A 24,545-nucleotide genomic window follows, 5' to 3' on the forward strand; every position below is an offset into this window, starting at 1 on the left:
ATTCACCCATCCCATCACACACATCTCACCACACTCTCACTCTCTAGGCGACAAGGACAACTCCCTCTCGTGCCTTGCCTCAACGGCCAAAGCCAAAACCAACACCAAACCCAGGGGGAGAAGAAAGGACACCTCTCTCTAATCAAGGGAAGCATAGGTCATAGGAATATCCATATCCATGGACATGGCTATACATATAGATCGATCAACTCTATAGAGCGTGTACACCTAGAACCACAAGATCACCATCATCAACAGTGTGCCCCACCTAGGCTAATACCGACTGCCTCCCAACCGGTATGGTGCCACCCTACCACTCAGCCCTAGGCCACCCCAGAGTCCATCGGCACGCTGAGACTATGAGACATAGTACCGGGCCCCCAGAGGTCACTATGTTGTCTTAGGAGGGTGTGGGCCAAATGCTTGTACCTCCCTACACTATCCACTTCCAACTTAGCAGTAATGGCATAGTCCTAGTTGGTTGGGTAAACGCCCCCCACCCATTCAGGAGTGAGTGGTGTGTATGTAGGGTCCTATGATCCGGTTCCCTCGACATACTAGTCCTTAGGGGGACCGAACAGGATATCTTCTCAAAAGGGCTAACCAACACCCCATGCCTCGATGGCACCTCCATCCCAGGACATCATCCCACAAAGACACCACCTCGGGATATCCTCATCTCACATGCATCGCCAAAGGTACCTCTTGTAGGGGATGCCTAGGTTGCACCTCCTCAGCATGACTCGTCCAATGACTCGTCGTAAGATCCTGCCTGATCGACTCGGCCCTCACCACACACCCAAGATGCATGCCAAGATCTCCCCAAGTTGTTACCAGTTTTAGCGGAACCATGTGCCTTAGCCACTCACAAACAATCCTCCACCAAGCATCACATCATAGATATAATGCGTAGTAGAAGCAAGTAGTAAGTAGTATGTGAGTGTCTATTCTAATAGCGGGTGTGCAGGGGTAAAGGTTGTGTCAAGGTAAAGGCTTCAATCAAATCTACCATGCAACCTATCACAGATCATTTGCATAAGAGTAAAGCACTAGCAGCTACATTGTTGCATGTCTAATAGGATTATATGAGGTTGGGTGGGACGTGGCACCTATTGATTGGTCATCTCCAAGATCTTTAGTGTACTCATAGTTGATCTCCTCAAGGTCCTACTGCCATCCACATTTCCTTCCTTCAACAGGTTCTGACCCAATCAATGCTATCCTCGATGCAACAACCTTGATAGAGCGACAAGCAAGACAAAAAGCAATCAATACTCTAAAAAGGCAACAAGACACGGAAGAACAACTACACCGAAAGAACATCAAATGGAAATGACTTAGCCCACTCGATGGATGTCCGATACCTCGACCAAAAGAAATAGAAGTGGTTGTTCGCTAAGCACAAGCTTAAGTCTTAGCCTAGCCAGTACTTCCCGGGTCGATCATGTCGACCTGTATGGCTTCAATAAAAATGGCATAGACCCTAGCTCATCTTAAGCGAACACCACGATTCATGGTATTCTGATCCGAGCGTCATGGAGATTGATGGGAATAAAAAAGAGCGTCTAAGGGGGAAAGGAAGTAGTTCTGGTCTCTCTGAATCCATACGCCATTATAATTGACGAGAATCAAGAGAGGGTGGAATGGGGGAGAGAAGAGAGAAGGGAGGTGGTCTAGTTCTTCCAATCCACATGCCATGGCAAGAGACGGGTCATCGAAAGGAGCGACACACAAGAGAACATGAGTGCCCAAACTACTTGTAGGGTACCATGACCTAGGTGCACTAAATGCAATAAGACATCCCTAGGGTTCTTAGCAGTGCAGGTTGTCACTACAAGAACCAAAGAAATGCTACGGTCTAAATAGGTACAAGCATACAAGGGCTTATGCATGACAGAACCAAAAGAAGGGGACACGAGATTCAGCTTCCTTTGATCCGCTTGCCATAGCATACGACGGGAATAAGGGAATGGAATCAAGAGAGCAATAAACACCAAACAAGCGAAGGGCTCAATCCACATGTTACTAGATCGATGAGGATTGAGAACAATAGAGGAGAGAAGAATGGAATCCGCACTCTTTCGACCAACTCATCATGGAACGGGCGAAGGTTGGAAGAAAGGAGACATGATCCCACGATCTGAACCCACTCGTAGGGCACCACGACCGTGCAACTAAATCAGCACAAGGCTAACCCTAAGGTCCATAGCGATGCGGTTGTCACCGCTAGGTCTGAAGGAACGCTATGGTCAAAGTGGTACAAGCATACGAGGTGGTTAGGATAAACAAGCGAGCAAAAGAGGTAAAGCCCGATGGTCATAACGAGGCAACTCACGGCCACGAGCTTCACCTAAACGAGTTGGCTTTCGATGGTTCGACAAAGGTTGTCCCCTAATTCGCATCCCACTAGACTAGGTCACATAGGCCTCGAAATGTGCGGGTAAGAATCGCTGTCGACATCAAGTCCATAATGGCCATGTCCTAGGGACGTGGATGGGAGCTAGTGTTTGTAGCACTTTGGAGCCAACTAAGAAGCGAGGGAATGAGTTACGCTCGGTGTTACGGCCATGGCAGGATGAACCCATGACCAAAATGATCGAATGAAGTACGATCCCTCGACCGGCTTGAAGGCATGGTCCACAGACGACGACAATGACACACTAACCGACGACACGAATGACTTAAGAACCAAGAACCAAATTGACATAACAACTAAGTGGAGTGACACATGTCCGTAGCAACAAGAATTTAGACTGGTGGCGAAGGCATGACATAGACAAGGGATAGTAATATATATAGATCATGTACCCAGTGTAAGAAAGAGCAAGGAAATGGAGAACAAGGGTTTTGCCGATGTCGAAGATGGCATCAACAGAGTTCAAAAGTTGACCTTACTGCAAGGAAGGTGGAGGGCTGCTGCAGCTTGCTGCTGGCCGGCTGCGGCTGGCTCTAGCTTGCTACAGCTGGCTATAGCTTGCCGAAGATGGTCAAGACATAGCTGCTACTGTGGATGCGGCACCGGTGGTGAGGAAGGGGTTCAGCGAGGTCCGGCAGATGTTGTCCTAGGTGGTGGTCGAGGACAAGGTCATAGGGGCACCACAAGGTGGCGTCTTAGAGCAGGGGCTCACCGTGGTCGAGGAAGGGAACCGGTGAGGCATCAAGGCAATAGATTGTCATCCTGGTTGCTGTGGCTGGTCATCCTCGCAGCACAGAAAGGGAGGGGGTTAGGGATGGCTTCTGTTGTCCAAGAAAAATATGGAGCTCTAGGACCCTAGTGCTCATCAGCGGTGGAGGATGATGGGTCACCAGCGTGGAAGAGGAAGGCGGCGAGGTGGTGCTGCTACTTGGGCATCAGAGGTTGGTGGTGAGGCAGCTCCCCGGCGAGGTCATGCATGACCACCTGCTCAGCAAACGGAGCAGAGGCGCAGTGAGGATGAAGCAGGGGCTCGAAAGAGACATGGCTCGATGGAGAGGAAGTCGAGGCCATGGTGCTACTGATGAGGAGTCGATGGCGAGGAAGGACGTTCGCTAGGGCTCGGGTGCGGGTTTGGCGCAAGGAGGAGGCAGAGCGTGATGTCGATGGCGTCGAGGTAGGCACGAGAGGACAAGGTGAGGCTTGGCACGGCTCTAACGTGCTGTAGCGGTGGAGCATGACATCACGGCACGTCATGAGCATGAGGCATGGTAAGGAATGCCGGCAGGCACTGGGTGAGCGGGGAGGAGCTCGCGGTGCAGGGGCACGACATGGAGGTTGGCGAGGTGAAGGCGGGCTCGGAGCTGAGGAAGAGGAGGTGGAGGCGGAGGTGCTGCCGCAGTGGCTTGGGGTCACGGTGGTGCGGTACGGCAAGGCAAGCTGCTATGGTAGGGCTATGTAGGAACGACAAGCGCGTCCGCGCGGTGGAGCGGAGGGGGGCCGAGCTGGCCTCAGCGTGGCGGCACCAGGCTACTGCAGTGCCCCAGTGGCGTGGAGCAGTGAGGGTCTCAGCTTGGCTGCAAGGAGGAGGAGAAAGGAGTGGCGGCGGTGGATTGGTAATGGAGAAGAGGAGCAGCGGCGGCTTCAGCATTTATAGGCTCTATGGGCTAGGGTTCCTGTGGCTCCGATGATCTCTAGGATCCGTGCCACACACAGGCACATGTGGCGGCAGATGCAGGGTGCAGGGGTACATTTGCCGAGGCATGGTGCGGTGCAGACGCAGTGTGTAGCGGCGGTGGCGGCGTCTAGGGCTGAGGCGCGTGGCCTCTAGGGTTTGGGGGTGGTGACATGGGCCAGCGGGGGCCAAGCGGGTCGCGGGCGTGGACTGCTAGGGCGAGCAGGCCATGGTGGCTGCTAGGCCATGTGGTAGAGGGAGGGAGCTGGGCCATGGGAGAGGCAAGGCAATGGCCTAGGTGACCAGGATGGCAGGGAAGGTGAGCTAGGCCTGTTGGGCTGCTTGGCAGCAGGAAAAGGGAAGGGAGGAAGGCTGGTGGGTTGGGACGGCTAAGGTGTTTGAGCCCAAGTGGAAAAGAAGGGGATTTCCATTTATGATTCAAATAATTTGAGAGGGAATTTCAAAAGGAATTTGAGATGATTTCAAAAGGGATTCAAAGAGGGAATTCTTGCTACGGATTTGTGCACTCCAAACTCTAACAAGACTCAAACATAGAACAAACTCGAGAGCACCGGCACACTCCTACGAACAATTCTAAATGCATGCAATGATTTGTTAGTGGGTTAGACTCGGGTTTGACCTAGAAGCTACATGCTTCACACATTTGCAGAAAAATTTTTAAAAACCTCGCATTTTTGGATGCTCAAAAACCTAGGTTGTTACAGCACCCCTCCCTCTAACGTCCCGTGTAGTTGGTTGATGGCACCTGGGTTGCCATGCCTACCGGAGGAGTTATGGCATGCGCTCCCGCGCTATCCCACTTTGTCTAGGAGATGGGTTACCAGGCCACGTGGAGCAGATCTAGCAGAGGAGAGACCGCGACACTTGTCAGGGCCCTACGTCTAGCAGCTGATGATCCTTATAATCAAGAGCACCCAAAATCTGGGTGTTACAACAGAATATAAGAGAGACATTTGGTAGGGGATCGCTCGGTGCTAATCCTAGAGAAGCCTCGCTGCCAGTGGTGCCTTCCCCCTCGTCGGAGAGGAGGAAGACGACAGGAACGATGGAGGAGCTCTCGGTGCCCCTCTCTGGGTTGATCTGCTCTCGGTGCAAAGCGTGAGCTGAACGGTAAGGACTCGAATGATTTGTTCGGAATCGTCCTCCCCCCTTTTAGGATCTAACCTCCCCTTATATATCGAGGTAGGACGGGTACATGGCGGTTTAGGGGAGTTAAGCCTATGGTGTACATGCGCCGAAGTCCAGTAGGGTCTTCCAGCGACGTCGTGTGGACTGTGGCAATGTCGTGGAGCCGAAGAAGCTCTAGACGTCGTCTGGATGCTCTGTTCTGACACGCTGAGCGTCAGGCTGTATCAGCTTGGACCGGCCTCCACCAGGTGCACCTTCTGGAGGCTTCTTGGTGGCGAAGGCGGCCGGCTTAAGGGGCTGGCGCATGAGCCTGGATGCCTCCGAGCCCTGAAGCCAGCGGAGGAGTTTATCTTGCGCCACGCCCCGTGTGTGACCCTATCAAAGGAGCGATTGACAAAGATTTAAAGAGAGAATTACAAAGATTTATAACAAGAAATAGATATGATATTAAAATATAATTAATGAAGAATCTAAATATGCTTAGTTGGTATAATAAATATTATTATTTTATTATATAAATTTGATCAAACTTGAAATGCTTGTGATTCTCAAAAAAGTTAGAATAACATGTAATTTGGAATGGAAGTAGTGTTTAGGACTTATTTTATGTCACATGCGGCATCCACTAAAGACTTGAAATGTGCGGTCGGTACATCAAAATTTTACGAACCCTTTCTAACGTAGAAATTTCATAGGAATTGTTCGGAAATTTGCAGAAATCGGTTTATTTTAGATGAACACATGAAACATAAAAAAAATTCCCACGTTCTAAAGAGAAGAAAAACTGATTCTTATTCCTAGCTAGATGAAAACGGATCTTTATGGTTTTTGAATTCTAGAACCTGCAAAATGTATCTGGTTCTGACTTTCAATCCCATAATCATTTGGCAGGGGGTCACCTCTTCTCTCAAAGCACAATTTCATTTGGTAATGAATTTGCTGTTCCTAAAGAGAAATAGTACGGAATGCAGACACAACAATCTTATAAATGCAGACAGTAATGCACCCTGACTTATCGACACAATCTTATATAAAAGCAGACAGTCATAAATGGATATCATTTCGAAATAGATGCCACAAAAATCTATGGGCCGCCATATAGTTTCTTAGGCTATCTGCACTCGTCCATCCTCTATTTTCATCTCTAAAAAGAATATTCTATCCTAGTCATCGAGATTCTCTACTCTATACTTATTTCTCCCTGCACCCGTGTTATCTCTATCCCATACTCTATACCCACTATTCCATATTTTATTCCCCTCTCTCCCTCTTTCCATCGCCCACCGACCCTCTCTCTCTCTCTCAGCTACAGTGTTGCTACAGTGTTTAGCACGGCCTCTCACGCGCTGCGTTTAGCGGTTCCCTGTGCAGCCGGTACCGGTACGGGAGCGCGGCACGCTACTGCTAGCATACCAGCTCCTTTGCAAGCAGTGCGGTCAGTCTTAGGTCAGTATTTTCTTGTAACCGTTCAAGGAGATCGAAATCAGATAGGTTCAAATGAGCACTAGACACTCTAAAGGTAGATTTATATAATACATGCAGACAATATACATAGGCAAACCAAAATGTTGGTTCAGATTGTGATCGCCAAAGGTTCTCATCAAGTTGCAACTCTCACTGATAATCATGAGCCTGGCAATAGTCATGATGTATTATAATATCGGGTTGCAATGCATGTAAGAGAGAAAAGCTCATCGTTTTCTATAAAAAGTCTTATCTTCAATGCTCGCTCTACATGATTCCTTTGGAAAACCAACATTGATAACAGATGTAACTAGAAAACCAATATTAATCACAGATGCAACTGCATCAACTCGCACAGTTTTACAATAGAGTATTCAGTTTGTGAACAGAATTATCCTCCACACTAGCTCAAAACAGAGTCTTTTGAGTTAGAGCAGAGTAGCAACAGCAGGTTAGTGCATCCTCCCTTCGAAACTCCCATAGCAATTCACACCAACAGAAATTAACTTGCACAGCAGAGTAGCAATAGAAGCTACTGCATCATTCTTGTTCTGATTAACAAGATTGGACATCAAACCAAACTGAACAATGAATTCTTTGGGACATGAACACTTCCTTCTTGAAGCAATAGACCAAAAAAAAATACAAATACTGGCAATGTAGGTAAAGATCAGGTGAGCTAACAGAAAATAGAATCCTCACTAGGACCTTCACAGACAGGATTGCAAATGGAAAAGGAGCTCAAATTACACAGTAAAAACGAGTAAAGAGCAACACTAATACTGACATTATACAATACTGAACCGCTGAAAAGAATCACATGAAATGAAAACAATCACATGATAGATTTATCCACATATGAAATGAAAACAATCACATGATAGATTTATGCAGCACAGATACCCAAATTATCCAATGCAAGGATGGGTCTAACAAACAGACAGAGCCCTATACATGTTGCGTGAGATCCAATTGTAAAGCTTAAATGGCAACAGAACAAGATGCAGATACATCTTAGCCTTCAGGGTTAAATATCAATTTAAAACTATATGCATGATAGATAATCAAGTTTACAAATTACAGCACAATGATTTTAACAATCTATGAACAAGCAAGTACAACACCCAAACACCACAAGATATATTTTTTTTACAACCATGCTAGGCAGCTAGGGCAACTATCAACTGAACAGAGGCAGGCTTCCTCATCTATCAGATTGGTTAATTATAGGTGGGCAAATTAGAAATATTGTCACCGTTCAAAATTCCAAATCTAATAATTCAGTAGTCCATATAAATAAACTCTACAGTGTACACCAGCCAAACAGGGCAGACCTCATGACACAGTTCTTCCATAGCAAACGGAAGCTAAGTAGAGATTTTTCGCCCATTTGTCCTGTAAACAAATCATTAGTATGTGCAAATGGATGTTCAATCTGAGGTTAGAGAAAAGGGAAAGAATATCAAATCACCTTCACATGTTGACTGGGGAAAGCAGATGTTCTTAGGGTTTCCTGTATTTCATCAGCAGGTTTCCTTTTGGGGATGCTGAAGATAAACGCTGCCTGATCCCATGTAGCTGCAGTAGACGTGATGCGAAATCCATTATCCCAGCGTCGATGGATACCCTCACTTGGATACAAGAAGTCAAGCTCCACAACCTAAAACCAAAAACATTAAAAATAAGCACCAAGTTTAACAATGTAGTTTTTCAGCCTATGCTTTTCTTGAAGCTACGTCTTGAGATTCAACAATAACGAGGCATGTCAGATATGTTTTTTTTTCCAGTAGACAATTCAAAGCAAAAGGCCAGTCTTTAATTCTTAACACATACTAGACATGAGCACATCGACATACCTGTGCCGAAAAGCCAGAATTCCGGGACATGACCACTGCCCACCGACTTCCTGCTGTGGCCATAGCAGTAACATAAAAACCCTCCTTCCACTTTTTGTTTATCCACTTGAAAGGGAATGAGTCGCTTACTTTGTAGGACTGCTGGGCATATTGTGTTCCTGGAGAGGACAAAGTCAATTCCAATCTACAGTGTATACACAGGTGCAATACCATAAACTGTCACAGCCTCCAGCTAAAAGCTTGTAGTCACAGCTTGACAAAGAACATATGCACTTCTATGCAAGGTTAAACTAGTCTGGTATATCTCACTAACATGGTGGAAACAAAAAGTAGAACTTCATATTACACAACTTTATACTATAGGCAGACACGAAAAAGTAGATCTTTGTATTACACAATTTTAACAGGGAGTATTTTTACGGAGCCCAGGCACCAATTGTATTACCTCTCGACATGATCACCAGTGAACTGCCATTGTTTGCCCCTGCTAACGCAGTGATATAGAAGTTCTTCTCCCATTGCTCCATTATCCATTCCTGAAAGCAACACACGCTATATCAAAATCAATTGCAAAAAAGAAAAGAGCAGACCAGCTTAATATCAAGTTTTAAATGCTATTCCCTCTGTTCCAAATTCTAGTACACTTGGGTTTTCTCCTAAGTCCAACTTAGCTGACTTCGACCAAGTTTTAGAAAAATATATTAACATCTACAAGTTCAAATAAATGCACTATCAAGACATAAGACATATTTCATGGAGAAAGAATTTAATAGTGAAACTAATTTGATGTTGGTACATTATGCTATAAACTTTGTCAAAGTTGGGTTTGAATTAGGACAAAGCCAAAGTGAACTATAATTTGAAACGGAGGGAGTACAGCAAATAAAATAAAGTGATATGAGATTGCTAGAACACCAAAAAGGGGGCAGCAATTAATAGCTTACCTTGTGAAGAAAATATGGAGAAAGTTCATACACTTGAGAAGTAAATCCAGTGCCAGCATCCATTATCAAAGCCCACAGATTAGAACAAGAGGCGACAGAGCTTATAAATAAGCCGTCTTCATTTCCCTTTGAAATGTGCTGAGCTAACCTGCCTGTCTGCAACATTGTAGTGATACCTGCAAAGAATCATGATTAGAGTGAAGTATTTTCTTTCTAACTAGAGCATACACCTATGCAGTTCGTACCTCTGTTTCATAGGCCGCCTGGCATTGTAAACACTAATCCATTGGGTCGCAGGCATTCCCATCCTAATCTTCTTTTTGGGCTGCTCATCATCATCTTCCTCCATCATAAGGCGACCTCTCTTTTGGCCTACCTGAAATATAAGCTGGTAGAAATTCATAAAAGAATATATTAGCATCTATACAAATCATTGTATGTAGAAGTGTACTGGTACCAAACAACCAATGGCCGAGAAGCCTTAGTACAGAAGCAATGGCTGGAAGCAATCTTTAGTTAGAAAGTACAAGGAGCAACAAGGTTGGATAGAACAATACCTTCTGAGCACCATCTGTATTGATTGGCCTTATGTCTGGGTTTGGACCAACAATGCCATCAAAAAGAGAAATGCACTTTGCATAGTTTGGTTCTTCATCAAACTTTAAGTTCACAATATACTCAATAAATTGTCGGAAAGGTTGTGGGCAAAAGCAACACAAAGATTCCGGAGAAGTTGCCATCTTTTTCTTGCAGACAAGGAAACCTTTATTCACCCCCTAAAATCATTTTGCAGAAAAATTGAGTAAGGGCAAAAAGAAAAGAAAAGCATATCAGTAATTAAGAAAATTTCAAAGTTGTAACAAAGTTCACCTGGTATCCTTGCCAAGGAAGGCGACCACGCAGAAGAAATACAAGTGTGTAGGCAAGAGATTCCAGGTCATCCCTCCTGCTTCCAGTTCTCCCCAAATGAGCATGCACACTAGCATACCGAACAGTTCCTCTGTTCCATTAAGCAGTGATGTATGACAAAAAAAAATGTAAGCATAGAAGTAGGGGGGAATAAAGCCATGGAAGATAGAACCTAGTGAAGTATTTCTATTGCAAACCTGAAGACATCAGGCCTCTGATCATATTCAACATGCTCTCCTGTACCAGTGTCTTTCCATCTGGTAGCTGTGTTGACAAATCAATCTTATGTCAAAACTAACATGCATATTTGAAGGCCCACTGGACCCAATGTGTCACCAGAATGTTCCTCTAAACTGGTATAAAACAAAAATACCTAAACCAAGGTCAACAAGAAAAAGTTTCTTCTCTTCTAGGGTGCCTGGAGGTCCAAGCAAAAAGTTTTCAGGTTTTACATCTCCATGGACGTACCTGTCATAAACAAGAGATTTTGTTAGCTATTATTGTATACACAGTATACAAAATATATTAGTATCCTTTGACGAGACTACATCAGATACCCTTTTGAGTGCATCTTCTCCAGTATGGAAATTGCTTCTATAGCAATGCAAGCCACCATTTCAACAGACATACTGTAAACGGAACAAATTGAATCAATTAAGGAACTGAGAAAACCAGGCAAGAACATTAAAGAAAAAAATTGGAACTGCATTAGGTACTTACGAGTGAGAGTTATTATTCCAAACATCCCACAGGCTTGGCCCCAACATGTCCATAATCTGCATAGAAGTTACCTTGCATGAGAAACATATGCCACCAGCAAACAGTGTTCTTTAGGTAATGAAGTAACCAAGCCTTCAAATATTTTCCAGCCATGACTATCATGAATCAAATAAGCTGAAAAATATTGTAATGCATTGGCACGGAAATTGATTAAAAGTTACCTCATGCAACTAAATAAGATGTGCTAAATGCAAAAACAAAAGAACCAAGCTATCACGCTTGCTTGCGCAAATAAAAATGGACAAGTAGTCTTAGTGAACACTGCACTGGTTTGTGATACAAGATAGAAAAGTTTACTGGACAACACATTTGCTGTAACACATTAACAACACAGCCTATTTTGGAAGCTTGGCAGTTTGGATTACCTGTATTCTTGTCCCTTAAAACTACCAGACAACCATCTCCAAACCATCCACTGTCACCTGTTGCTTCGTTCTCTCTACTCTCCCTCTCATAACTCCTCTCTCCCACTCATGGCAGCTTCTGCTGCTGACTACTACACCCATCTTGAAGCTATAATCAGTAGCTATGGTGGCACAGTGGAAATTGATGGTGCCAATGGCAAGCTTCAAAAGCAGTTGCAACAGTGGTAGAGGCAACAGAAACCACCTCTGTTGTTTAATTCTCTCGTAAACCAGTCAAGCTGAGGGGATCCATGCCGTCCACCACCAGCCACTAGGGGACAAACTCATCATGTTATTAGGCACAAGTGGGTTGCGAGTGGTGCTTAGATTGAGTTGTTGAGATACAGTGTGCAGCTGACTATCTGAGTACAACAGTGGTCCCCATCTCATACATTTTCCTTTTTTTTCTCTGATATATATGCACGAACTTAGCTAATGTAGTGTGATGTGTGAAAGCCATACTTGATTGAATCAGATGTGTAACTTTTGGTGACCAAGATGGAAAATACACAAGCTGGAAGGAGGTGGAATGAGTCAGGGTAGTCTGGATGTGGTCAGCTGAAACTCAATTATTATTTTATTCAAAAAAATAGTCAATACAACTATTTATTTGACATACAATTGAGCAGGAGTCAGAGATGCAGCATGCTAGGTAGTATCAAGCAAAGACAGTCACCAGCTAAATATTGTGAAAGTAATTTGAGAATTATTAGTCTATAAGCAATCTTAACATAAAAATATTGTATAGAATACTAAGTAACTGATTGGTTTTCACTGGAAGAAAACTATTATTCTAGTTTTGAACAGGCAGTGCTAAAGGGTAAAGCTTTTCTTTCCATAGGCCCACCAGTGCCCAAAAAGGAAAAGAAAATCACTAATTATTGACTTTGTATGCCTATGTCACCTCATCAATCATGAGGTGCATACCTTCTGAGGAGGAAAAAAATGGGTCTCTAGTTTAAATGATCAAGACACCAATTCATTATATTTATAATGGTGCAGAGTAGTGACTATACCTTACCTGAACGCATAATGAATTAATGCCAGTGCCAGTTTTGATTATAGTAAGGGTTTGGGAGCAAGACAAGAATTAATCAGATTTAACTTTAATAAAAGGAGGACAGACCTGGCACAGTCGTAGAGTGTCTCCACTTGTGCCCTTGAGGTCCTGAGGTTTGGACCAGCCTCATTTCAGAATTTTGCAATGGTAAGGCTGTCTAGAAATTCACATCCCTAGACCCCACCCTGTGTGTGGGAGCTTTAGGGTGTGATTGGTTGCTTACATTAGCCTTAGCACGCATTAGACCTTATGTAGCACAACCCAGCCAGTATAAACATGTGCAATGTCTTTGTATTTTGTATTTCTGCACAGGCATTGGTTGCTTACATTGTGTAGCATGTAGCTTGTAGCCACATCCACGTACTAGAAGGTGTCTTATGTTTCTAGTAGAGAGGGGAGGTGAGAATATTTCATTTTTGTGGCCCAATCACCTTGTGCAAAATTTCATTGCCTAATTCGACCTAATATTGGACCTATTTTGAGCACTGTGCAAGCATGCATAAGAGCTTCTGCGGGCAACCGAACATAGACAAACTGCACTGCACAAGCCTAAATATAGACTAGTGTAGGCAACCAAACAGACCCTTAATGAAAGGAAAATTTTAAATAATGGTGGCTTAGACAGGAAAATTTTAAAAGATAATGGCTTAGACAAGAGGTGCCACGTGACAACAACAACAACAACAACAAAGCCTTCAAGTCCCAAACAAGTTGGGGTAGGCTAGAGTTGAAACCCAGCAAAAGCAATCAAGGTTCAGGCACGTGAATAGCTGTCTTCCAAGCACTCCTATCTAAGGCTAAGTCTTTCGGCATATTCCATCATTTCAAGTCTCCTTTTATTGCCTCTACCCAAGTCAACTTCGGTCTTCCTCTGCCTCTCTTCACATTACTATCCTGGCTTAGGATTCCACTACGCACCGGTGCCTCTGGAGGTCTCCATTGGACATGTCCAAAGTCCAAACCATCTCAACCTGTGTTGGACAAATTTTTCTTCAATTGGTGCTACCCCTAATCTATCACGTATATCATCATTCCGAACTCGATCCCTTCTTGTATGACCGCAAATAACGCAACATACGCATTTCCGCGACACTTATTTGTTGAACATGTCTTTTCGTAGGCCAACATTCTGCACCATACAACATAGCAAGTCTAATCGTCGTCCTATAAAACTTGCCTTTTAGCTTCTGTGGTACCCTTTTGTCACATAGGACACCAGATGCTTGCCGCCACTTCATCCACCCTGCTTTGATTCTATGGCTAACATCTTCATCAATATCCCTGTCTCTCTGTAGCATTGATCCTAAATATCGAAAGATATCCTTCCTAGGCACTACTTGACCTTCCAAACTAATATCTTCCTCCTCCCGAGTAGTAGTGCCGAAGTCACATCTCATATACTCAGTTTTAGTTCTACTGGGTCTAAAACCTTTGGACTCCAAAGTCTCCCGCCATAACTCCAGTTTCTGATTCACTCCTGTCCGGCTTTCATCAACTAGCACTACATCGTCCGCGAAAAGCATACACAAGGGATGTCCCCTTGTATGTCCCTTGTGACCTCATCCATCACTAAGGCAAACAAATAAGGGCTCAAAGCTGACCCTTGATGTAGTCCTATCCTAATCAGGAAGTCATCCGTGTAAGAGGTGCCACGTGAAACCAGGAAATATTGAAAAGTAGTAGCAAGAATGTGGGTGCACGATCAATATACAATAGTATTGCCTGCTTCATTACCATGATATAATACTCTCCCTGCTTCCCTTTGTAGTGTACTCTTGGTACGCCATGAATTCCGCTAAGAGTGCTGCAGGATGGATGTTTTATATAAACACAAAAGTTAAGATGTAATTCCAGTTGGAACATGCAATAAATGGAAAAACAAGGCCAAAGAAATTTTTTGTAGAAATCAGTGCAAGAAGAAAGGACAAATTGGTCACTTACTTGTAAACTTGCCACTCATAAGGAGCACCATAGTTGCAACCTTTGCTGGTTCGATGTTCAAATTTGATTGCAACCTATTATGAAGAAAAAAGTTTATGCTAATGCAGCTACAATGATTACGATTAAAAATTCCAGAGAAGGCATAAAGACCTCTAAAGCATTTGCCCCGGGCGTCCTGTCACTAACACTAGGAGAGGAAATACGGCGACCAACATATACTTGCCCAAATCCTCCCTTTCCAAGCTTTCTGTCAAGTCTGTAAGTAGGCGAATTGCCAATTTGAACCTGTTCCAGCACATAAGGAAATGATGAGCATGCCACCATAGTCAAACACAACATACATGGTTCTGAATTTCCGATGCTATATGCCTACAGCCTATCTTGAATGTTAATCTAACCTTATTACTGCAAAAGGCACAAATGAGATCTATACACCAACCACTTGCAAGGAGTGAATAATGACAAGTCAATGTGTAATACAGCCATAGGCCCTCTTACAAGTAGAGTATTAGACAAAGAAAGATCTGACATGCCAAAAGTGTAAGGTTCGCATTGTTTAAATATATCATTTTTCCCACTTATGCTTATTAGGGTTTAGTCACAACACAACAAAAGCAGTTGCAAGAAAACAGAGAAATAGGGTAAAGGAAATCAAATATAAGATATCGTTAAAAAATGCTGGAACTTTCAGCAGCTGGACTAGAAACTCTCATCCCAAATCAGAACAAATAATATCCATAATTTGAAGTTTTTAACCTCGAGGAACTCAGACTGGTCAAAACTTTTACGTAAATTGTGTCTATCCATTTTTTTCAAGTTTTTTACTTCGAGGAACTCAGTTGTCGGAACTTTCACTTAAATTGTTGCATAAGTAGTAATTTCCAAAAGTTATGACAGAAACCTGTCCTTAAAGCCTTACACAGCAGTCATCATGTTTAATAACTTCAATATTCAATAATTACCAAGGAGAGTATTGAGTTGGATATGGACATATACTATGCATCTATTTCTCTATGTTCCAACATGTGTTCAACATTTTCATTACATAAAATTGATCCTTTCTAGAGTGCTACAGGCAATATATGAGGCTCATATAACAAATAAAACTTTGCAACATGCAGGCATTCATGTGTTTCCTTTTTGAGGCTTTAAGCAACAGCAAAAAGAGTCATCTGGAATTTGAGTATGATTAATATGGTACTACAAGATGTGCTGACATTACTCATATCGAAAAACATAGTAATCTGATAATTTGAAAAACAAATGCCATAAATGGATGCCAATCTAAACATAACAGCATCACTAGATATTTTTTCCCTTACAGAACATCCCTTTCAATTTACAAACAACTATGCTCGCCTCAATTGGCTCCATTTCGGCATATGTCAAATACAACATTATACCGTAACTACATATTAGAAAATATGGATGTGGATTTTTCTCTCACTCATCAAGTTCATGCCACACACAAAAAAAAATAGACCAATGAAAAACTGCACCTAATTGACACATGGCATGACATGAGCCTCCTATTTCTAGGGGCTACATAAAGTCAAACATTTGTTTGAAGGCAATTCATAGAATTGGAGATGGAGCCATGACTTCTTTTTGGAACAATGCTTGGATCGGTGAAACTGCACTGAAAATTCAATTCCCTGATATTTAAAAAAAATTGATGTAATATATTTTTAAATATTTGCTCAATATCAAATATTACAGTAGCAGAAGCTTTCAACAATGCTGACTGGCAAACAAAGTTCCGCTAGGCGCTCGCCTAGGCGCGCCTAGGCGCGATTAAGCGCTAATCGACGGCCCTCCGCGTAGATTAGGGTGTAGTCGCAGTCCTAGGCGGGAGCAGCGACTAGGCGGCGCAAATCGGCGCCTCGGGGGCGATTCCGCGGCGCGCAGGCGCGCAAGGCGGCGTGTAGGCGGACGACCCGCTCAACGGCGAAATTTGTCCGCCGCGGAAGCGCGCGCGCGCTTATGGCGTCTGGCGCGGGAAAGGAAGCGCGCGGGAAGGAGAAGAAGGAAAAGGTCCGCTCCCGCGCGATTCTTGCCTTCCAGGTCGCAGATAGCCGCTCGCAGCCCGCTCGGCCACTCCCGCTCGTCCTCTCCTCCTGCGACGGCGCGCCGGAGGGAAGCTCCACCCGCCGGTCGCCCTGCTCCCCGCGACCCCGCCTGGAGGCTTGTCCCGGCCGGCCTCCTCTGCCCCGCCTGGAAGCTGCTGCCCCGCCTCCTCTGCCCCGCCTGGAACCTGCAGCACCAAGGTCAGGCGCCTCCCCTGCTCCCCGCGACCCCGCCTGGAGGCTTGTCCCGGCCGGCCTCCTCTGCCCCGCCTGGAAGCTGCTGCCCCGCCTCCTCTGCCCCGCCTGGAACCTGCAGCACCAAGGTCAGGCCCCTCCCCTACTCCTCTCCTCCATGTCCTCTGTTTTGAATGCATCCCCTGCTTCTCTCCTCTGATTTGAATGCATGTGATTAGAACAGCCATCCAGCACTGGCAAATTGTGATCATGCCTATATCTAGGTACATGAAGCAAAGTTTTTATGTACAGATCACAGGTTCCTAATGACATTACTAGACATTTGTTGATTTTTTTCTCCATAGCAAGTGATGCACTGAATAAGTGATGAACCATTCCTAGACATGAAGAATGCAGAGTCTAGAACTCAAAATTATCACAACAAAACAAAATGTAGCAAGCAGTTAGTAACTAGCTAGGGAAGAGATGTTCTAATCTCATTGTAAATTGGATGTTCCAAGCTCCACTGCAAAACTGGATGTTCTAATCTCAAAATTATCACAACAGAGGGAAGAGATGTTCTAATCTCAAAACTGTAAATTGGATGTTCTAATCTCAAAAATCAAAATTATCACAACAAAACAAAATGTAGCAAGCAGTTAGTAACTAGCTAGGGAAGAGATGTTCTAATCTGATTTTGCCTGCTGTGAATGCCCATTGTCTAAATGTAGGATGTCTACAACAGAGGGTGCACTAGGTGAGGGAGAAAATAGTGAGTCAGCGAATCTCCTGAAAAGGAATTCGGATGATGTTGGATGGGAGTATGGTGTTCTTGTTGATCCTAACAACAAGGACAAGGTGAAGTGCAAGCTTTGTAAGGAGATGAGGGGAGGGATTTATAGGTTGAAGCAGCATTTGGCTCATGAGGGAAAGAATGTGAAGAAATGCACGGCTACAACAGTGCAGGCCATGGAGGCTAAACAGAAGTGCAAGAAAGCACTAGATGAGGCAAAAAGGAAGAGGGAGGAGAAGACTGTTCGTGAGCTAGAACTTAGAGAGGAAGTTAATGTATCTAGGGTTGGAGAGTCAGATGAAGTCACTTGTGTTGGAAGTTCAGAGCCTCACAAATTAGGACCCATGGACAAATGGACACGTGCTATTGATCCTAAAGCTACCAAGACTAATTCTTTGAAGCAACAGCAGCTGAACAAGGAACTTTGGAAAGAAAGAACACATGAGGTGCATAAGTATATTGCAAGATGGGCCTATACACATGGTAAATTGCTAGTATACTCTTCTGTACTTACATTACATGATCACTAATTCATTAGATGTTATTCCCGATCACTAATTAGGCTTTTTTAACATTGGCAGCTATACCTTTCAATGCATGTGACAATGATGAGTTTAAGCAAATGTGTGAAGCAATTGGTCAGTTTGGTCCAGGACTTGTACCTCCATGTCAAGATTCACTTCAAGAGAGATTGTTGGAAGAAGAATATGAAAGAACCAAGAGTCTGCTGCAGGAACGTGAAGCCGAGAAGATAAAAAATGGGTGCTCTATTATGACCGATGCTTGGTCAGATAGGAAGAGGAGAAGCATAATGAATCTGTGCACCAATTGTGCTGATGGAACCTCCTTCATCAGCTCTAAGGAGATGTCACATGTCTCACATACCAGTGAGGTCATCTTTGATCTTGTGGACAAAGCAATTGAAGAGATTGGTCCAGACAATGTGGTGCAAGTAGTGACTGACAATGCCTCTAACAACATGGGAGCAAAGAGGCTATTGGAAGAGAAGAGACCACACATATTTTGGACCTCTTGTGCAGCTCACACAATCAACCTTATGCTCCAAGGAATTGGCAACTTGACTCGGTTCAAGAAAGTGGTTGACCAAGCAAAGGCATTTACCATATTTGTCTATGGCCACACAAGGACATTGGAGTGCTTGAGATACTTCACAGAGGGGAAAGAGGTAGTGAGGCCAGGAGTGACTAGGTTTGCTTCAAACTTTCTCACTTTGAGTAGCATGCAAGAGAAGAAGGACCAGTTAAGGAAGATGGTGGTTCATAGTAGGTGGGACTCATTGAAGGATGTGAAATCAAAGAAAGGAAAAGAGGCAACAGCAACTATATTGAGTCCAAGCTTTTGGAAGGATGTGAAGCTAACATTGACTATTTTTGAGCCATTGGTCAAAGTCCTCCGTTTGGTTGATGGGGATGTGAGGCCATCCATGGGTTTCCTTTATGGACAACTACTAAAGGCAAAGAGACAGATCAAAGAGGCCTTTGGAAATGTTGAGGCTCGGTTCAAGGATGTAATAGCTGTTATTGACAAGAAGATGAATGGAAGACTTGATTCTCCATTGCATTTGACAGCCTATTTGCTGAATCCTCACTATAGCTATAGTGACCCATCAATCTTTGATCAGCCCAAAATATCAGAAGGGTTTATATCTTGTGTTGAGAAATTTTTTTATCATGATGAGGACATGCAGCATATGGCTGCCAACATTGAACTAAAGAAGTTTCAGAATAGAGAAGGACCCTTTAGCAAGAAGCTTGCTAGGAATTTTGAAAACTTTGATTACAACCCAGGTAGAGGTACTTCCTATGGCTCATGGCTGTTTGTTGTTTGCTGTTTTCTAAACTAATAGAGGTGTTTTTTTATTTCAGCATCATGGTGGAGACTGTATGGATATGAAACACCAGCTTTACAGAAGATGGCTACAAGGATCCTATCTTTGACATCAAGCTCTTCTGGTTGTGAAAGAAATTGGAGTGGGTTTGAAGGGGTTAGTACCTAACTACCTATCTATTATGATTTATGAACATGTTTCAGGCTTTCAGCAGCATTACAATTTAATTGTAGAACTGAGAATGCTCTTTTTAAATTGTAGATACACACTAAGAAGAGGAATAGGCTTACTACAACCCGCCTCAACAAGCTGGTGTATATCCAATTCAACTCCAAGCTGCTTAGTAAGAGAGAAAAGATGAAGTCAAACAAAATCACTGAGATACTTCAGTCTAGTAATACAACTGAAGCTCAAGGTTTTCTCCAAGAGGGTGGGGATGATTGTGCATTAGCTGACTTTAGAGATGGGGAGGAAGATGAGATGGAAGGTACCGGGATACCTTGGTCTGTCATTGGAGAGGCAGTTGGAGCAGATGAACAGCTTGAGTTGCGTAGAAGTGCAAGAGTGAGGGAGCTCTATGAAGGAGAAGAATTTGAGTCTGAAGAAGAAGAGTATGACGATGAGGATGTGAACTACAGTGACGAAGAAATATGAACTGCAGCTTGTATTGTACTGTCCTTTAGTTATAAATTGTGTTGTGCAGCTTGTATTGAACTACAGTGAGTGAGGGAACTATCAACTATGTGCTTGTGCTGTCCTTTATTTATAAATTGTGTTGTGCACTTGTATTACTGTCCTATCCACTTGTATTGTAATTACCAGCTGCTGATATGGTGTGCTCATGGATGGGAGGCTGCTGAAATCATCCAGATAAGTCACAACTTAGTGTTTTCTATTTTTTTTGGATGACCAGCTAGCTGTCTATTGACTAATTTACTAACTACTAGCTGTGAAAATGTGTTGCAGGAGGCAGGAGCTAGGAACATGCAAGAAAGCAAGAGTAAGCCAGCTAGGAATCAGATATGTCTACTGCCCTCTTTTTCTACTTACTCATTACTGTGACTCATATAGTCATGTATAGTAGTTATATACATATATATAGTTATATACATAATATATATATAATTTATGGCTATATTGCCAAAACGCCTAGGAAAACGCCTAGGAGCGCCTAGGACCGAGTACTCCCGACTAGGCGCTAGGCAATGGGTCAGCGCCTAGATTCCGCCTAGCACCTAGCTGAACTTTGCTGGCAAATACAATATAGAAGGGGTCTAATCGTTGCTGAGGTAAATCAGTGGGAGGACCTATGGGAGACAATTAGTAACATTCATCCAGCTGAAGGGCAGCAAGATGCATAGACAATTAGTAACATTCATCCAGCTTAAGGGCAGCAAGATACGGAGTGGGCCTCAGATAAATCTAATCTTAAACAACTAAGTCCTTATATAATTTCTTAACTCACGGGGGAGTAGATCTTCAAGCAAAGGTGCTCTGGAAATGCAAGATTCCAATGAAAGTTGGCAGATGTTACACAACAAACTGCAATCCGCAGTGGAACTGAAGAAAAGTGGTTGGAAAGGTAAAAGTAACCGTAGTTCATGTGGAGAGAGGAAGGGACAATTGATCATATTTTCTTCGATGCTCTATAGAACAGATGCTATGGTGTTGCATGCGAGAGGTGTTTGATTGGAATGGCTTCCCGACATCACGAGCTGACTTATGGAAGAGGTGGCTCAATAACAGATTCAGAGTCCCTTAACAGTTAGGTTTATTTGTGTTTGCAGGTTTAGCATGGGCGCTTTGGACTAACAGAAACAAGATGGCGATAGAACATCACTTCACCAACAAACCGAGTGATGTAATCTTCAGAGGGATAGGGTTTTTTTTTCAGAAATGGCATCCACTGCTGAAAGTAAAAAAAAAGGCAAGAACATTTGAGGGATAAGATGCTGAACTGGCTTTGTAGCACACCAAGCTGCTATCTTCAGATGTTGCCAAAATTTGGGCCGCTTTTGTTCTAGTAAGCTGGCGAGGAATGTTATATGTTATGTCTGTTTGTTTTGGAACTCCTCTAGCCCTCTTGTATCCCCAGAGGCCCAGACTGGCGAAACAGACCTTAGAGCAACTCCAAGAGAGTAGCCATTTGGACCATGCAATCTAATTTTGGATATTTCCAGTAGAAACAAGGCTCCAACAGCTATTCTATCCCACAGTCTAAAATAACAAGTTATCCATTCTGTTTATCTCGGTTGGTAAATAAAGCCAGCCGGGGACGCTTGCTATCCGACTCCTGCACACCCCTCACGCACCTGCCGCCAGCCTGTTCGCGGCGTCGTATACAAAGGCAAAAGCTAGGCATAGAACACTTCGTCTGTCATAGGGTCTACTACCCTCGACATGGCCACTATCACGGACGAGGAGGCTTGCATGAACGTGTTGTAGCTGGGTCATTCTCCATCGAATCAAGATCAACGCATACATCCACGCCGTGTGCAAGTGGCTGTGGCTCGCACCCAACGACGGCGAATGAGGACATGACCAACAGCTTTCGCATCTAGATCGACGCATGCAGGACCGGCATCGCAGACAAAGCGAAATCCGGCTATCGGCCGGCTGCTGCTACCTCTGTTCTTGGTGTGTGTGGGCGGCGAAGAAAGGATAACGTGGCAATGTCAAAAATAGAGAATGCTGTTGGATTACTCTATTTTTTTAGAGGGTGTTTTATTTTAGCAAATGGCTAAATCTTGGATGGAATCTAATTTTAAATAACCTCAGAGTATTTCTCGTTAAAAAAAATAAACTTCATATTTCCCATAATAGCACGTCAAGTGAAGTCACATTCCACACTAGAGCAGTTCCTAACGCTCTGGCAATGAGGTGGCAACCCTAAGAAACCAAATTCATCTATAATCAAGCCCTTAGCTAGCAATTAAACCAGACACTCCAATCAAGAACACCTATGCGACCTATCCATGCCAGCATACTAAGTCGATCGAGTTCACGCGTCCCAGCCCAAATCCGATGGCAGCCATTTAATACCAGCTTCTAAAAGTTGGGTCCAAATTCCCAAACGCCGCCCGACTTCGGAACAGGCGGGAGCTAAGGAAAGAGACGAGAGATCCTGACCGTCTCCGGGAGCGGTGTCGCGCTGCCGTCGTCGCCCGGGGCGGCGCCGGCCTTGTCGACGCTCCGGACGACACTATCGCCGTCGTCCATCCCGGCGCGGAGAGAACCCCTCCCTTTCCCGGTCTCTACTCCAGCTGCGGGGGTGTCCTCCTTGAGGCGACCGCTACTTTCGCTTCTGCGGTGGCGGTGGGTGCTCCCCGCAGGGAGACGGACTCGAGGCGGCAGGGGCTAGGGCTCAAAGACGAGTCTGCGAGGGAGATGAGGAGGCGGCGGTGTCCTGGTCGGCGACGAGCAGGAGATGAGAGAGAACAAAATGGAAAGCAAAAGGAGAGGAAACGAGAGCGGCTGGAAGATTCTGGACGTAGATCTCCCTCCTCGCCTCCTGCCCCCGACGATTCCTTCCTCCAACTCATAGTTCCGCTTCTGTCGAGGAGATACGTACTCTACTGTTTACGGCTTCCATTTTCATCTAGAGAATTATTATAGCCATGTTTAGAACCGATTGTGATAACCCAGAAAATCCTGTTAAACTAGAAGCATACACCCTTGCGTTGCTGTGAGAATCACGTGTGAATTTTAGTGAAGAGATGTGGTATGATGACATGGATTGCTTGTATAAATAGGTAAGTGTTATAATTGTACGTGCTAGTGGGTTGCTGATGTCAATTGTCTTGCATGTATCAAGATAGAATTGTAGTGGGATTTAGGATTATAAGAGAGAGATATAGATATCTCATTTTTTATCGTGCAAGACTCACTCACCACGGGATTGAACTGAGAAAAGATGGGCGAATAGGCGTATCTAAAAATTATTATGCCCTACTTATAATTGATTTGATTATAATAGCGGGAATTTTTTCGATTCTTAATTGTGCTACTAGTTTAAAGTTCCGAAGCGGTGGTCAAAAGAATAAAAAATAATGAAAGCATTTGATAGGATTCTCTTTTTTCACCAATTAATTATAAGCAGAAATAAATAGAGCCTTAGAGCATCTTCATCAAACTCAGAAAACTCTATCCCCATTCCCTATCAGTAGTGTGGAGGAGATTTGCGTAAAAAAACTAGCTCCGGCAAATCCCCTTTCACAATCCTCCTCTATTTTTTTTCTCAACAATCCCTAAAAACATCCCCTCAATCTCTAATTTTTGTTCTCAACAATCCCTAAAAACATCCTCTCAAGCCCTCAATGAAAGCGGAAGAACCATGGATTTATGCTAACCCAAAGAACAAGGGGGTTTAGGGATTATGAATCTAGATTTATAAAATAAATGTCTCTTGAGCAAATGGCTTTTTAAATTAAGCAATAAATATGGTATTTGGCATGACTTATTGAGGAACAAATATATTAAAGATAAGACTTTGTCACGGGTAGAGAAAAAAGTAGGAGATTCTCATTTTTGGATGAGTCTCATGAGTGTAAAAGAAACATTCTTGAGTTTGGGAACTTTTAGGTTAAAGGGTTGTAACCACTTCAGGTTCTCGGAAGATACCTGGTTAGGGAAACAACCGCTAAAATCTCAATATCCAACTTTATTCAACATTGTTAGTAGGAAACAAGCAAAGGTTGTAGATATTTTAAGCTTAGTTTCTGTAAATGCAATCAAGTCCTAATTGTGGGTTTTGGTGATAATGACCACGTAATTAGAGAACTAATGAGATTTATCGAGATAATAAGCAGGAGATTTACTAATGAGGATGTTATACATAATGGAGGAGCTCCTAATTACAAAAGATGATGTCATCAAGTTCAAAGGAGGTTTATTTCATTTTATATTTTTGAATGAGTATAGGAAAAGCCATATTATAAAGGGGGACATAATGCTTAAGTCAACATGTGCAACCAAGTCACTACTACAGATTGATTTATCATTATCGTCACTTTCACTGCCGTAGCGATAAAAGCAACCGTATGATACTTCCACCGTCGGTTGGAACGAT

General features: G+C 43.7%; 1 protein-coding gene and 1 pseudogene across 1 annotated transcript; one reads left to right on the forward strand and one right to left on the reverse strand.

Moving 5' to 3' along the window:
* Window positions 1-7,703: 7,703 nt before the first annotated feature.
* Window positions 7,704-23,033, reverse strand: LOC136514447 (casein kinase 1-like protein HD16; annotated as a pseudogene).
* Window positions 17,542-22,538, forward strand: LOC136514448 (putative transcriptional regulator tpeD). Its single transcript, XM_066508401.1, has 4 exons — window positions 17,542-18,111; window positions 18,210-19,436; window positions 19,515-19,633; window positions 19,739-22,538. The coding sequence occupies exons 1-4, from the start codon at window positions 17,568-17,570 to the stop codon at window positions 20,129-20,131; spliced, it is 2,283 nt and encodes a 760-aa protein (XP_066364498.1). The 5' UTR covers window positions 17,542-17,567; the 3' UTR covers window positions 20,132-22,538.
* Window positions 23,034-24,545: the final 1,512 nt, after the last annotated feature.

Source organism: Miscanthus floridulus, chromosome 16 (assembly GCF_019320115.1).
Source record: "Miscanthus floridulus cultivar M001 chromosome 16, ASM1932011v1, whole genome shotgun sequence".
NCBI classification, from domain to species: domain Eukaryota; kingdom Viridiplantae; phylum Streptophyta; class Magnoliopsida; order Poales; family Poaceae; genus Miscanthus; species Miscanthus floridulus.

Excerpts from the sequence above, each read along its gene's own strand:
- LOC136514448 (XM_066508401.1), top strand. The coding sequence starts at position 17,568 with ATGTCTACAACAGAGGGTGCACTAGGTGAGGGAGAAAATAGTGAGTCA. Across the intron at positions 19,437-19,514 it reads AAACTTTGATTACAACCCAG|CATCATGGTGGAGACTGTAT; the intron begins GTAGAGGTACTT and ends TTTTTATTTCAG. Across the intron at positions 19,634-19,738 it reads ATTGGAGTGGGTTTGAAGGG|ATACACACTAAGAAGAGGAA; the intron begins GTTAGTACCTAA and ends TTTAAATTGTAG.